The sequence below is a fragment of the Thunnus albacares genome, chromosome 1, assembly GCF_914725855.1.
Source record: "Thunnus albacares chromosome 1, fThuAlb1.1, whole genome shotgun sequence".
Classification (NCBI taxonomy): Eukaryota; Metazoa; Chordata; class Actinopteri; order Scombriformes; family Scombridae; genus Thunnus; species Thunnus albacares.
Genome location: NC_058106.1, coordinates 24622131 through 24638319, shown reverse-complemented (window position 1 = coordinate 24638319; position 16189 = coordinate 24622131). Strand labels below are relative to the sequence as shown.

Below are 16189 nucleotides of genomic sequence, written 5' to 3'. Positions count from 1 at the left end.
TGAGACAGTTCATGATTTATGGCAGAGTGGACACATCTGCCAGACGAGAATATCTTTGAAGTCCTGCTTGTGTTGGTAGGGGGAAAAAAACAAACACCTGCGGGCAACCACAAATTCTGAATTGTGTCATTCACTTTTATTCTGTTCACAACTTTAGTTTTCACGCTGATGAATGCACATGATGAAATATCGTCTCAACCTCTGAAGCACTCAAGTTCTCTTTTCAAACTTAAAGTTGCCTTTCACTGAAAAATGTGTTTTCCTTGTTACTTCACTTGGATGTTTGAGCTTCACTGTGCAGAATGAAGTATGTGCAGACTTTGACACTAGAAGGCTGTTTTCACATTTATCCGCTGAAGGAGGAAAGAGTCTCTGTGCTCACTGAAAATCAGAGTTTAAAGGGCCGGCCTACAAGCATGATTTGTAATATCACAACTAGTTTGGACCCAATTGTGGTCCAGTATGCAACTTACACAAATAATGTGGAAACCTGAAGCCTCTAGCACACATACACTGAGAATGGACTTTTCAGTGAAGTAGGAGACATCTTGTGTCTTGAAAGCAACAATATTTGCATATTCATAGATTCTGGATTTTTTGATGAGAGAGAAGGAGGAGATGTAATTTTAAGGATTTTATAAAGCTAATTAAACTTTTTTTTGAGGGAAGACCACAGAAGCAGGGTATTCATATACATATTACAATACGTCTGGAGAGTATCTTTATGTGTTTAACAGTGAAACATTGTGTGGTTGGATTTATTTACCAGAATTTCCACATGTCATTCACAATATTTCAGTGACAAGACAACAGTGGTTACATTGCAAACATTCAAAAATAATCACTGACTTTATATATTGTTATGATTTCTCTATTGCCGTGGCTGCCATGTGAGCATCTTAGTCATAGCAGTAGCGCGCAGAGCAAATGATTCCTCTGTATCTCCCCTGATGATGCTGTGTAGCCAGGGCAAATATGAGGAAATCTTCATATAGACTCCGAAGTCGCCACTCGTGCAGGATTTATCATAAGACAGGATCCCTGCTGCGTATACATCCCCACTTTTAGGATCGCTCATAGCCAGAGCACTTCCTGAATCACCGAAACAAACATTTTCACCGTATCGAGTTGCTTTGGTGCAGAACATGTTGTCGTCCACATCTGGTTTGAGCGGGTCACCCTGATATGCTGAGTTACAGGAACTGACCACGGGGAGCACTAGGTGTTTGAGTGATGTAGCAAAGGTGAAGTAGTACCCCCAGCCCCAGCCAGCGATGGACCCCTCCTGGGCCAGTTGCTGATTTTCCTTTGGCAGGGGGATTGGGGTCACTTTGTCACTCATAACCACAGGCTCCTTCAGCTTCAGCAGAGCCAAGTCGTTGTCCCAGTCAGAATGGTTCTGGAAAGCTGGATGAAGAACAACCTGCAGGAGGGGAATTCACGAGAGAAAAGGAAGTCTGATTTAGGGTTTTGGTTTTTAATCTGGCTCTGCTTTTTAATTTAACTGTAATAGTACCACAGTAGTATCTTAAGATACTCTGTATCTTGTCGCTGTCCACTAAAAAAACATGTATCTCCAAGCTTTGTCTTTGAGTATTTTCATTTGCTACAATGCCGCAGCCATAAAACAAATCTATAAAAAGAAAATAGAAAAAAAACAAAGTGAAAAAAGAAAATCTACATGTCTGTGCATTACACTATACATATTTCCTGCTATCTATTACTGCTTATTAGACATCTGTAGAGACTGAAATCCGGCCTTCACGTAAAATTTTAATTTTTTGTATAGTTCATGAATGCATAAAATGCATTTGAATGACGACCGCTGGTACAGTAGCTCTAACATGGTTAAAGAGACAAAGTTTAATCTAACCTCCATTAAATGTTTTTCTTTGCTCACCTTCTCTACTGCAACCTCTGTGAGGGGACCAGCTTCTGGTTTTCCTAAGATCCCCAGGTACACCTTAGGAATGATGGGAGATTTTCCCTGGGTGTCCTGTCGGGTCTTCCTGACAAAAAGGTTCCTGCCAGCCGTCAAAACCCAGCGGTCAGAGATGAGAGCACCGCCTGCGTAGCCTCCGTCCAGGATGCTCTCACTCAGGTAGATCATGGCCTGCCAGGGGACACGAGGTGCCAGGGTCCCCCCAACCAGTCGCTTGGAACGGACGCTTGAGGCTGGGAAATAAACACGGACATATCTTGTTTACTTTCTTGTATTTGAAGAGATCTGCTGTTAAACGGAGCTTTGTCATCTGAATGCTATGCTTTCATGCTATGAGGGTTCCCTCCAGAAACAGCAGCTCCTGATTTACTTAACATTGAGTGAAGAGGAGGATCCATCTACTCTCTGCGCTTTGATCCGTGTGTCTTTTATGTGGCCGAGATAATCATGAAAACTGCTTCAAGTGATTTTCTCTTCGAAGTGATATCGACATCCTTACATGGATGGCTCTAATCTCTAATGTTCATGATCATTAATCTGTTGTAATTCTGCGTCCAAACAGCATTTATTTACCAGGAATGACTTTCAGTGTTGTGTTCAACAGACAATAGCTTACAAACACAATTAAATGAATGGATGACTAATTAGTCTGATGCATTACAGAAACTGTAGGAGTAGAAAATACAATCAGTTGTTGTGCTACATTGAATGTTTTCTTCATCTCATTATCTTCATCATCATCATCTTTTCACTGAAAATAACTGCCATTCCCTTATCAGCAAATTATTTTTCAACATTCGAGTCAGTTTAGTCGGATATTTCGGTGGACTCAGATCGCTCTCTTTATTGTTATTTTTTAAGGATAGATATAAAATAAGCAGGCAAATAGGCAATTTCCCTGTCAGATACTGTAGCTTTACAGCCAAATGAGGGATATCTAAAATGAACAGTAATAGCCCAACCCTCAGATCCCACAGGACAGCCCGTGTCATTTCATGCAGGAGTTATCTATCTGAACAGCAGCTGTCAAGGAGGTATTAGTGTAAAACAGAAACTTCAGAGAACTGGAGGTTGCACAGGTCGCTTGGATCCACTTGAACGTGCCCTGAAGTAAAGGACTGCTGTTTGGATCTCTAGATCAGTCATTGTGGCCTAATTTGGAGTCATATTTTGACTTTAAATATATCCTCAGAGTGTGTAGGGCATGTTTTGGTACTGCCACAATAAACTGTTATATCTCAGAGTAAGTCATGTAGACACTTATGAAGACTGATGGTTGACTGCTCACATTTTTAGCCAAGCAAGCTAGGGATGGCAATCTCTGTAATGTCGGCCACCACTTTGCTCCAGACAGAAATATCTTAACAAAGATTACATGGGTTGTCATGAAATTTTGTAAAGACATTCATGGTCCAACAGTACCAACAAATACCCTACTGTACTTATTTATCATATATTTGCAACGTTGATGTAAGAACTACTTGAAATCAAGGCACCATGTTCCTCAGCTGAGGCATGTTTGTGTTTGTGTTGGTGTGTCTCTCTGAGCATTTCATCCTACCTTCAGTGTGTGCCACGTCTGCCAGACAGGCCCATGCTGTAAAGAGTACAGCCAGAGAAAACCTTCGAAAAACAACAGAATCGCATAGTGAACAAACATTAAATGTCTCTGAACTTCTGGATCAATTGAGGTAAAAAAAGGGGGAAGGGGCAATTTCATAATTAAAAGTGTCCAATTAAACAAATTAGTTACTTCATTTCAGAATTAGCATATTTAAGCATTTGATTTACCAGCTCACAAAACATTACTGGATACTTACTGGAAAATTCAACCTAAGTAGGTTTTTAAAAGATAGAAGAAATAAGAATTTTAAAAATATGTTCAAATTCATAGATTGGAACATTTTCTGGTAGTACTACTGAGGCTCAGTTTGGGATTTTATTCTCCAAAGTACATTTTACAACTTCTGAAGAAGAAGATACTGTATATTCAGGTGAATTCAGAGAAATTCGACAACAAACCGACAAAAGAAGATTTTAAATTACCACATTTTGTTGTGAGTATTCATCTTCTGCAGTGATAGCTATGATCTCTCCTCTTGAGTGTGCTCTGTCAGTTGAGGCTGGGAGGCTTTATACCTGCTGGGAGCCGTTAACCTGGAAATTTCTGCTTGGCACAGAAATGTTGATTCATGTAATCTCAAAAGAAAAATTGCGAAATCTCGCTTTCATCAGTTGGGAGACTCTGCCACAGTCTGAATTCAGGAAAATGAACATTTATCAATGATTAAAATGTGAAGCAATACAATACAATATAGTTCTCTTGTATAGTGTGAAAAAGAGAATATAGTTCAGTTTGTCAAAATTAAGAGTAGTATTAGAGTAATGTCAAAACAAAATGCTGAATATTTAACAGACACCATAGCAACCAATCAACAAAGGACAGACTCACAATTGTTCAAGACTGTCTTAAAACAACAGGCAGGTGTCCATATGAACACAGAAAGAGGTTTTCCTCCCTGTAATCATTCTTCCTGTTCATACAGGCTATTAAAAGATCCTCATCAAATGTCCTTTTAGTGTAAATGATGGGGGCCATATTCCACAGTGTGTCCACACAGTCATTTTGTGCAAAAATACATTAAAAAGTTTATCTGAATCTTAAATGAGGCTTCAGAAGTCGGAGTTAGTCATATCAAGTGGATATCTGCCACATTTTTTTTAGCATGAAATTCTCTCTTTGTGTTTCCTCAGACAGTGTTTCCCTGTTGAGCTGCGGTGGAAGTATAGTAACAAAAAGAGGGACATTAGCACTAAAAAGACTGCAATGTTGAAAGATGTCTACTTGATTTGACTAATTTGGATGGCTGAAGCTTCATATTGGCTTCAGATAAATTATATTTTTGCACAGAAGGAGGTGTGTGGATTTTGGCCCCTGTCATTCACATTGAAAGTGTGTTATGAAAGGATCTTCAGGTCAGTATGAACAGATTATGGCAAGAAAAACCTATGTCAATGTTAAATTGGGCACCTGAATACACACTTGAAAAATTGTGAACCCGTCCTTTAAGAGTTTTTTTCTGTCTGTTATGTGGTGTAAAAAATGTTATTTTCATTCATATGAGTTGAGTATTTCTCTATTCAGCTATATCTTTTAACTTTATTTTAAGTTGTTGTTAACTATTGCAAAGTTAAACTATTTCACAAGTCAGTGTTTTTTAAAATTTTGCAAATCAAGGCACTCACTAACAGCTTGTACCGTTTGCATCATAGTTTACAAAAAGTAAACAAAATCTGACTGAGGTGAACACTTTTATCTCCTGTGGATGAAAAACTAATGATATTGCAACAGCTTGTACTGTTTAATTTGTTATCACAAAAAATAACACACATATCGCTACATTAGATTTTTCTGCAGGGGTACAACACCCTACAACATTTCATCAAATTCTTGATGAAACTTGATGTAACTAGTTAACAGTGACAGCAGTGAGGCAAATCTGTGCTTTGCTACTGCAGGGTGGAAAGTCCAGCATTACTACTGTGGATATTTACAAGCCTACAAAGATATATATTTATTTTAAGAGCTGCCATGATCTGAAGTCAAACACAGTGGTGCAATATCAACAGTTGCCTTACATAAGACATGCACAAGCTACAGTGTTGGGAATAAGGTACTAAAATCATAAAAACAATTTTTGGTGATTAAACTATTTCACTGAGTTAGTGTTCAAATCTTCAAACATATTTAGAAAGGTGGGTTTTATTTATTGTAGGCTTTCTCCACTCTCTCCATATGATGTTTATGTTATGTGTCGCAGTGGGTATGGAGTAAATGCAGCCTTTTATTTTCATGGCACCTATGGCTATATTATTAATACAGTATTTATTATATGTCTACAATATTATCTGGGAGACTGCAATGTGGACAGTTTTAGACACAGTGGAAAGAGCAGCAGGAGCCTTTTATGTTGTTTTCAAGACAATGGAATATAAAATAGAGCTGCCACTATTAGTCAATTAATTGATTATTAGATCGACAGAAAATAAATTGGCAACTATTTTGATAATCAATCAATTGTTTCAGTTTTCAAGCAAAAATGCCAAACATTTGACAGATCCAGCTTTTCAAATGTGACAATTTTCTGCTTTTCTTCATCATATGACTGTAAATTGAATATCTTAACATTTTAGACCGTTGGGCTCTGTGAAGTTATGAATGTCATTTTTTTTTTACTATTTTTAACATTTAATAGACTAAACAATTAATCAATTAATCGAGAAAATAAAACGCAGATTACATCATCATGAATAATCATTATTTGCAGCCCTAATATAGTCACTTTTTTCATCTAATGATCAAAGTGGAGATTGTATTTTAGCATTTGGCAAGAGCAGGTCAGATTAATCTGACCTTTCTCACTACAAGTTTCTAGCCACTACAGTCCAGGTAGAAAGTGAGCATGGTCAAAATTGTTCTTAGTGATCTAAATAGTCAACTCATGCCAAAATTAATAAATAAGCAAACGATCTAACAGGTGAAAATACAAAGACTACAGTCACATTAAAGGGAAGATTTATATCTTTCTAGTGAACAAATCAAACTAATTCTCATACACACACACGTAGTATACTCAGGAACACTGATGCAGAAAATGTACAAAAGCAAAAATCTTCATTTGCTGGACCATGCAGTCAGTATTTAACAAGCCTGACTAGATAGATTTCAGATTTCTCTGACTTAAAAGTTAGAGTAATTTTGCAAGAGGATTTAATGTGGGCTTTCAAGAGCCTGGAGAAATGATTTCCTGAGTTTAAGCATATAATTGGATATGAAAATCCTGAAAATCAAACACTGATTTCAAATGAAGTCATTTCATGGTGGCAGAGTTACTAAAGCTTTACAGCATTCACTGACCTGAGGCAAGTGCACTCTTAAATGGATCAAACATACTGTAGAAGGGAAGCAATTCTCTTCTCTGAAAGTCAGCACTTTAACCTCATAGTCATCGTTTCATTATTAATCCACTGTGCTGGAGTACAGAGCCAAAATAGTACTGTCCCTATTTACAGATTACACAGATTGTGTATACGTATTTTTAGAACATAGTAAGAAAATGGTTTGATATATTTCATTATTATGGCTGTAAGGGACCGAGCTGGTAGACAAAGGAGACTCAGGTGGTTTCAAAAAAGAGGGTTTTTATTTTACCCAAAAAATGCAAAAAAAAGGTACAAATGACAAAATATGTAAATAAAGTTCAGGGCCCATAAAAGAGGTCAAATAAACAGAGCTCAACTAAAGTGAACTTAACCCTGCTAACAGACCTTCCAAAATGAACACAAAGGGGAAAATATACACTGGCTGATCAGACCATAACACAAGAGGGGTAACTGACAAATGACAAACACTACCAACTAAGCAATAAACAACAGAATTCCCCCCAACACAGGTTAACTCAACTAAATCAACTAAACCAAAAATACCCAACTAAACATTCAATAAAGAGAAACAAACAATACGACTAAACTTGAAATAAACAGTTCCTCCCTATGAGGTGGCAGGACTTGGTATGACCCAATTGGCCACTTCCTGTATTTAACCATTCCATGTCCTGGTGCACATCCTTTGCCCAGACCTGGCCAGATGTCCTCCAGGAGCAGCACCCCAACACTGGTAACTCAAAAAAATGAAAATTAGAACAACTTAAACTAATGACTGTACAAGAGTTAACCAAATGTGCGCGCTACAAATAGAAACTAATGTACTGCCAAACTGTAAAATAAAATGAGTATGAAACAAAATCCAGTGTGTTGTTATTTATTTGTATGTAATGTGAAATGTAATTAAATTAGCTAACTGAGGAGAAAATGAACTACAAATGTAAAAGAGACCAAAGTGTGAGTGCCAGCTGGGATACAAACTTCAAAGCCACTGTGTGGCTGCAAGTGCGGCCGTCACAATGGCTCAATAACAGCTTTTTATAGCTCTGGAGGGAAATGTTGGTCAGTTGTGTGAGTCATCACTTTGGTCTAGACTGAACTGAACTCAGCCTCCCATGATCCTTCAGGTTTCACACTTATACCTGAACTCCACCCATAGACCCTCAGCCACAGTCACCATTTGTCATTGTGGCCTATGACTTATGACATCATATTATCAATAAAAACCATGGACACATTCAAATCGTCTCTCTGTGCTGCGCTCCTGCAAAGATGGTAGAGATACCACTGACCACAACAAAGAACAAAGGACCCTTTGTTTTTCTTACCTTACCATTTGGCCACAATTTAGTGTAAGATTGACTCAATTTGTTCAGTACTCAACTAATTACTAGCTTATAACTGCTTAATTTTATTGCAAGTCATGCAGGTGTTTTAAGAAACAAAGGCAACCAAGTCCCTCTCAACATATAACCTCTGATCTTCCTCCCCGCTACAAGCATGGACTCAGACGGAGACGGATCCCGACCAGCTGATGAGCTAAGGACAACAGGACCCCCAACTCCGTCACACCACTGGACTCACTTGACGCAGTTCAGTGAAAAGGGATGGATAAACACATATCTTATTGCTTACTAGAGCAATCCTCAAATAAGGCTGATGTCTGGGCAGAGTTAGCTATGAAATTGTGTATTATTAGATGCAAACACTTATGTTTTTGACTTATGCTTTGTAGGACTTTTACTGTGAACCATTTGTTTTCTTTTGATCCAACCTTTGAATGAGTTTTCTACTAACCATAGTGGTTTTCACTCAGATTGGACCCTGCGTGCTTCTAGGCACAAAAGGTTTCATTTTAGACTCAGGCCGATTTCAAATTTCTTCTGCCTAGCCGCCATTTCCTTTTGTCTCTTCACTTCCACACACACATGATCTCATCCCCGTCATTTGACGGTCTGGATGTAGGCCAGGTTCTTGTGATCCACCCAAACGATAAGTGGGTGTTTTGCTCTCTCCAGCCAGTGTCTACATTCCTCCAGAGCGAACTTGACTGCAAGCAGTTCCCTGTTTCAAACATCTTAGTTCTGCTCAGAGGGGGACAATCACTGGGAGAAGAAAGCACAGGGGTGGAGTTTCTGGTCAGAAGCTAAGTGCTGGGAAAGAACAGCGTCAACCCCTGTATCTGAAGCATCAACCTTCATGATGAACTGACATGAAGGGTCTGGCCGGACCAAGACAGGTGATGATGTAAAGCGTCACTTTAGCTCGATGAAGGCAGCATCTGCCTCAGGGGTCCAGGAAAGGGAGTAGCTGAAGAGGTGAGTTGGCTCAGAGGCACGGCCGCAGAGCTATAGTCTCTGATGATCCTTCTGTAAAAGTTAGCAAAGCCCAGTAACCACTGGAGTTGTTTCAGGGATGTGGGTATGGGCCAATCTGCCACTGCCTGAATCTTTCCAGGATCTGTCCTCATCTGCCCGCTGTCAATGATGTATCCCAGAAACTCAACAGACTTGACATGGAATTCACATTTTTCAGTTATGGCAAACAGTTTGCTCTCAACTAGTCTTTGGAGAACTTGCCTCACATGCTGGATGTGTTCTTCCATGTTCTGGAAGAAGATAAGGCAAGATGAAGACAGTTTTCCATTCATCTCCTTCCTTAATTCAGACCTGGTGGTAGGCGCTTCTGAGGTTGAGTTTGGAGAAGATGGTGGCTCCCTGGAGTGGTTCAAAAGCAGAATTAATCAGAGGAGAAGGATATTTGTTTTTAACTGTTATGTTATTTAGACCACAGTAGAAACTGCAGGGGCACAATGAATGGTCTTTCTTGTGGATAAAGGAAAACCCTGCACCAACAGGGGAACACAGATTTGGGTGGTCTACCCTAGTTTGCTAGTTAGTCGCTTAGTAAAGCTTTCTAATCAAATAGGGTCCATTTGACAGATTTGATAGTTTATTTCATGGCAGCAAAACATTTTAGTGCTTGAATAGAAAATAAAGTGTTATTTGAGCACAGAGCTGTCAATCAAGCCTGATCTGATTATGCCCCCACAATCCTGACAAATGGTTTGAGCAGCCAAATGACCTGTTTTTGAACTAAGTTTTCTAATAGATATGAATGTTTATTTTCACTCAGATTTTTATTGATGCTTAATGGGACACTTAACTTTGATATCATATATGCATTTTTACTATTTCAAGCCAAATTTCCAGAGGCTTTAAAACTTCAATCTCACAATCAAAAGCATTTGTTGTTGAGATAGTTCATGATTTATGGCAGAGTGGACACACCTGTCAGACGAAAATATCTTTGAAGTCCTGCTTGTGTTGGTGGGGGAAAACACCTGCATGCAACCACAAATATTGTTTTGTGTTTTCCTTGTTGTTACTTCACTTGGATGTTTAAGCTTCACTGTGCAGAATGAAGTATGTGCAGACTTTGACACTAGAAGGCTGTTTTCACATTCATCTGCTGAAGGAGGAAAGTTTCTCTATACTCACTGAAAATCAGAATTTAAAGGGCTTGCCTACGAGCATGATTTGTAATATCACAACTAGTTTGGACCCAATTGTGGTCCAGTATACAACTTACACAAATGATGTGGAAACCTGAAGCCTCCAGCACACATACACTGAGAATGGACTTTTCAGTGAAGTAGGAGACATCTTGTGTCTAGCAGTTCAACTTTTGAAAGCAACAATATTTGCATATTCATAGATTCTGGATTTTTTGATAAGAGAGAAGGACGAGATGTAATTTTAAGGATTTTATAAAGGTAATTAAACTTTTTTTTGAGGGAAGACCACAGAAGCATATACATACATACATACTACAATACTTCTGGAGATTATCTTTACGTGTTTAACAGTGAAACATTGTGTGGTTTACCTTGAAATTGGTATGTCCAAACAAACAAGATCCCAAACAAGATGTATTGCAAGTAATGGATTTATTTACCAGAATTTCCACATGTCATTCACAATATTTCAGTGACAAGACAGGAGTGGTTACATTGCAATATATTTATTTATTGTTATGATTTCTCTACTGCTGCCATGTGAACATCTTAGTCATCAGTCATCTCCCTTGATGACGCTCTGTATCCAGGGCAGATATGAGGAAATCTTCATATAGACTCCATACCTGTCCCTTGAGCAGGCCTTATCATAAGACAGGATCCCTGCTGCGTACTTATCCTGAGTGTCAGGATCGCTCATAGTCAGAGCACTGCCTGAATCACCAAAACATACATTTTCACTGTATTGACCTGGTCCAGTGCAGAACATGTTATCGTCCACATCTGGTTTGAGCGAGTCACCCTGATATTCTGATTTACAGGAACTGACCACGGGGAGCACTGCGTGTTTGAGTGATGTAGCTAAGGTGAGGTGGATCCCCCAGCCCCAGCCAGCGATGGACCCCACCTGGGCCAGTTGCTGATTTTCCTTTGGCAGGGAGATTGAGGACACTTTGTCACTCATAACCACAGGCTCCTTCAGCTTCAGCAGAGCCAAGTCGTTGTCCCAGTCAGAATGGTTCTGGAAAGCTGGATGAAGAACAACCTGCAGGAGGGGAATTCACGAGAGAAAAGTCTGATTTAGGGTTTTGGTTTTTAATCTGGCTCTGCTTTTTAATTTAACTGTAATAGTACCACAGTAAAATGTCCTCCACTAAAAAACATGTATCTCTAAGCTTTGTCTATGAGTAGACAAAGCCAAGGGTGCAACCTGGGGTCCGAGCCCCAGGTTGAGAACAACTACATTAAATGAATACTCTTTTTTTTTTTTGAGAAAATCCTCCTACCAATAAATGTCATTTATTTTTAAAATTATTTAAATCAAGACTACTTTACTCTGTTCCTAAAAGAAATTACATTTTGGTTTTCATTAGACAGTGTTGCTTCCATTTCTCATATCACACTTTTATTTAGCGAAATATTCAAAAAAGCCATGGTTTCATGTCTGTGCTGTTACATCAAACAGACAATTTGTAATAAGTGGAAAATGGAAATGAGTGTGACAAGACACATACTGTATATATGTGTATATATACTATATATTTTTTCATTTGTTATAATGCTGCAGCCATAAAAAAAATCTATAAAATGAAAATAGAAAAAAAAAACAAAGTGAAAAAAGAAAATCTACATGTCTGTGCATTACACTATACATATTTCCTGCTATCTATTACTGCTTATTAGACATCTGTAGAGACTGAAATTCTGCCTTCATGTAAAATTTTAATTTTTTTATATAGTTCATGAATGCATAAGATGCATTTGAATGACGACTGCTGGTACAGTAGCTCTAACATGGTTAAAGAGACAAAGTTTAATCTTTAACCTCCATTAAATGTTTTTCTTTGCTCACCTTCTCTACTGCAACCTCTGTGAGGGGACCAGCTTCTGATTTTTCTAAGATCCCCAGGTACACCTTAGGAATGATGGGAGATGTTCCATGGGTGTCCTGTCGGGTCTTCCTGACAAAAAGGTTCCTGCCAGCCGTCAAAACCCAGCGGTCAGAGATGAGAGCACCGCCTGCGTAGCCTCCGTCCATGAAGCTGTCACTCAGGTAGACCATGGCCTGCCAGGGGACACGAGGTGCCAGGGACCCCCCAACCAGTCGCTTGGAACGGATGCTTGAGGCTGGGAAATAAACACGGACATATCTTATTTACTTTCTTGTATTTGAAGGATTTTCTGATATTACAAGTTTTACATTACATGAATACTGTTCTCGTATAACCTAGAATGTAGGTTATAAGGATTTTAATGCCATATTTTGTTCAACAAGCTGCTTTCCTGGAGGATTGATGTCTAAAGTTCCCAAATGATTGATAAAACCATTAATTCGTTCTCAAATTCACTCTTAATCTCAATGGGACTTCCTGAATGAATAAAACTTTTTCTATTTTCCAAGATTCCTGTTTAGAGACTATATATTAAGAACACTTCACCAGTTTGAGCTGTTTATCTCTGAGTATAAAACATTGTTGACAGCAATTTTGCTCTTGTCATTTTCCCTCTGGAGGAGCTTAAACATATTTAATAAAATATGATCTCATTGACAACAGGATTATCACATTGTAGAATGTGCACTGCAGACATTAAAGCATACTGTTATCACTCACAGAGATCTACTGTTAAACGGAGCTTTGTCATCTGAATGCTATGCTTTCATGCTGTGAGGGTTCCCTCCAGAAACAGCAGCTCCTGATTTACTTAACATTGAGTGAAGAGGAGGATCCATCTACTCTCTGCGCTTTGATCCGTGTGTCTTTTATGTGGCCGAGATAATCATGAAAACCGACATCCTTACATGGATGGCTCTAATCTCTAATGTTCATGATCATTAATCTATTGTAATTCTGCATCCAAACAGCATTTATTTACCAGGAATGACTTTCAGTGTTGTGTTCAACAGACAATAGCTTACAAACACAATTAAATGAATGGATGACTAATTAGTCTGATGCATTACAGAAACTGTAGGAGTAGAAAATACAATAGGTTGTTGTGCTACATTGAATGTTTTCTTCATCTCATTATCTTCATCATCATCATCTTTTTATCGAAAATAACTGCCATTCCCTTATCAGCAAATTATTTTTCAACATTCGAGTCAGTTTAGTCGGATATTTCGGTGGACTCAGATCGCTCTCTTTATTGTTATTTTTTAAGGATAGATATAAAATAAGCAGGCAAACAGGCAATTTCCCTGTCAGATACTGTAGCTTTACAGCCAAATGAGGGATATCTAAAATGAACAGTAATAGCCCAACCCTCAGATCCCGCAGGACAGCCCGTGTCATTTCATGCAGGAGTTATCTATCTGAACAGCAGCTGTCAAGGAGGTATTAGTGTAAAACAGAAGCTTCAGAGAACTGGAGGTTGCACAGGTCGCTTGGATCCACTTGAACGTGCCCTGAAGTAAAGGACTGCTGTTTGGATCTCTAGATCAGTCATTGTGGCCCAATTTGGAGTTATATTTTGACTTTAAATATATCCTCAGAGTGTGTGTAGGGCATGTTTTGGTACTGCCACAATAAACTGTTATATCTCAGAGTAAGTCATGTAGACACTTATGAAGACTGATGGTTGACTGCTCACATTTTTAGCCAAGCTAGCTAGGGATGGCAATCTCTGTAATGTCGGCCACCACTTTGCTCCAGACAGAAATATCTTAACAAAGATTACATGGGTTGTCATGAAATTTTGTAAAGACATTCATGGTCCAATAGTACCAACAAATATCCTACTGTATTTATTTATCATATATTTGCAATGTTGATGTAAGAACTACACATTAATTTTGAAATCAAGGCACCATGTTCCTCAGCTGAGGCATGTTTGTGTTTGTGTTGGTGTGTCTCTCTGAGCGTTTCATCCTACCTTCAGTGTGTGCCACGTCTGCCAGACAGGCCCATGCTGTAAAGAGTACAGCCAGAGAAAACCTTCGAAGAACAACAGAATCGCATAGTGAACAAACATTAAATGTCTCTGTTCTTCTGGATCAATTGAGGTAAAAAAAGGGGGAAGGGGCAATTTAATAATTAAAAGTGTCAAATTAAACAAATTAGTTACTTCATTTCAGAATTAGCATATTTAAGCATTTGATTTACCAGCTCACAAAACATTACTGGATACTTACTGGAAAATTCAACCTAAGTAGGTTTTTAAAAGATAGAAGAAATAAGAATTTTAAAAATATGTTCAAATTCATAGATTGGAACCTTTTCTGGTAGTACTACTGAGGCTCAGTTTGGGATTTTATTCTCCAAAGTACATTTTACAACTTCTGAAGAAGAAGATACTGTATATTCAGGTGAATTCAGAGAAATTCGACAACAAACCGACAAAAGAAGATTTTAACTTACCACATTTTGTTGTGAGTATTCATCTTTTGCAGTGATAGCTATGAGCTCTCCTCTTGAGTGTGCTCTGTCAGTTGAGGCTGGGAGGCTTTATACCTGCTGGGAGCCGTTAACCTGGAAATTTCTGCTTGGCACAGAAATGTTGATTCATGTAATCTCAAAAGAAAAATTGCGAAATCTCGCTTTCATCAGTTGGGAGACTCTGCCACAGTCTGAATTCAGGAAAATTAACATTTATCAATGATTAAAATGTGAAGCACCTACAATATAGTTCTCTTGTACAGTGTGATAAAGAGAATATAGTTCAGTTTGTCAAAATTATAGAGTAATGTCAAAACAAAATGCTGAATATTTAACAGACACCATAGCAACCAACCAACAAAAGACAGACTCACAATTGTTCAAGACTGTCTTAAAACAACAGGCAGGTGTCCATATGAACACAGAAAGAGGTTTTCCTCCCTGTAATCATTCTTCCTGTTCATACAGGCTATTAAAAGATCCTCATCAAATGTCCTTTTAGTGTAAATGATGGGGGCCATATTCCACAGTGTGTCCACACAGTCATTTTGTGCAAAAATGCATTAAAAAGTTTATCTGAATCTTAAATGAGGCTTCAGAAGTCGGAGTTAGTCATATCAAGTGGATATCTGCCACATTTCTTTTTAGCATGAAATTCTCTCTTTGTGTTTCCTCAGACAGTGTTTCTCTGTTGAGCTGCGGTGGAAGTATAGTAACAAAAAGAGGGACATTAGCACTAAAAAGACTGCAATGTTGAAAGATGCCTACTTGATTTGACTAATTTGGATGGCTGAAGCTTCATATTGGCTTCAGATAAATTAGTTTTTGTACAGAAGGAGGTGTGTGGATTTTGGCCCCTGTCACTCACATTGAAAGTGTGTTATGAAAGGATCTTCAGGTCAGTATGAACAGATTATGGCAAGAAAAACCTATGTCAATGTTAAATTGGGCACCTGAATACACACTTGAAAAATTGTGAACCCGTCCTTTAAGAGTTTTTTTCTGTCTGTTATGTGGTGTAAAAAATGTTATTTTCATTCATATGAGTTGAGTATTTCTCTATTCAGCTATATCTTTTAATTTTATTTTAAGTTGTTGTTAACTATTGCAAAGTTAAACTATTTCACAACTCAGTGTTTTTTAAAATTTTGCAAATCAAGGCACTCACTAACAGCTTGTACCGTTTGCATCATAGTTTACAAAAAGTAAACAAAATCTGACTGAGGTGAACACTTTTATCTCCTGTGGATGAAAAACTAATGATATTGCAACAGCTTGTACTGTTTAATTTGTTATCACAAAAAATAACACACATATCGCTACATTAGATTTTTCTGCAGGGGTACAACACCCTACAACATTTCATCAAATTCTTGATGAAACTTGATGTAACTAGTTAACAGTGACAGC

At 38.2% G+C, this 16189-nt stretch overlaps 2 protein-coding genes across 2 annotated transcripts; both read right to left on the bottom strand.

The window, feature by feature from the left end:
* Nucleotides 1-595: 595 nt before the first annotated feature.
* Nucleotides 596-4172, bottom strand: LOC122988477 (haptoglobin-like). Its single transcript, XM_044360807.1, has 4 exons — nucleotides 3989-4172; nucleotides 3504-3565; nucleotides 1901-2175; nucleotides 596-1423 (listed from the first exon to the last, which is right to left on the bottom strand). The coding sequence occupies exons 1-4, from the start codon at nucleotides 4009-4011 to the stop codon at nucleotides 872-874; spliced, it is 912 nt and encodes a 303-aa protein (XP_044216742.1). The 5' UTR covers nucleotides 4012-4172; the 3' UTR covers nucleotides 596-871.
* Nucleotides 4173-10818: 6646 nt separating this feature from the next.
* On the bottom strand, nucleotides 10819-14862 carry LOC122982222 (haptoglobin-like). Its single transcript, XM_044351381.1, has 4 exons — nucleotides 14762-14862; nucleotides 14277-14338; nucleotides 12256-12530; nucleotides 10819-11448 (listed from the first exon to the last, which is right to left on the bottom strand). The coding sequence occupies exons 1-4, from the start codon at nucleotides 14782-14784 to the stop codon at nucleotides 10960-10962; spliced, it is 849 nt and encodes a 282-aa protein (XP_044207316.1). The 5' UTR covers nucleotides 14785-14862; the 3' UTR covers nucleotides 10819-10959.
* Between the last annotated feature and the right edge of the window lie 1327 nt (nucleotides 14863-16189).

Excerpts from the sequence above, each read along its gene's own strand:
- LOC122988477 (XM_044360807.1), bottom strand. The coding sequence starts at position 4,011 with ATGAATACTCACAACAAAATGTG. Across the intron at positions 3,566-3,988 it reads AATACTCACAACAAAATGTG|GTTTTCTCTGGCTGTACTCT; the intron begins GTAATTTAAAAT and ends TGTTTTTCGAAG. Across the intron at positions 2,176-3,503 it reads AGACGTGGCACACACTGAAG|CCTCAAGCGTCCGTTCCAAG; the intron begins GTAGGATGAAAT and ends TTTATTTCCCAG.
- LOC122982222 (XM_044351381.1), bottom strand. The coding sequence starts at position 14,784 with ATGAATACTCACAACAAAATGTG. Across the intron at positions 14,339-14,761 it reads AATACTCACAACAAAATGTG|GTTTTCTCTGGCTGTACTCT; the intron begins GTAAGTTAAAAT and ends TGTTCTTCGAAG. Across the intron at positions 12,531-14,276 it reads AGACGTGGCACACACTGAAG|CCTCAAGCATCCGTTCCAAG; the intron begins GTAGGATGAAAC and ends TTTATTTCCCAG.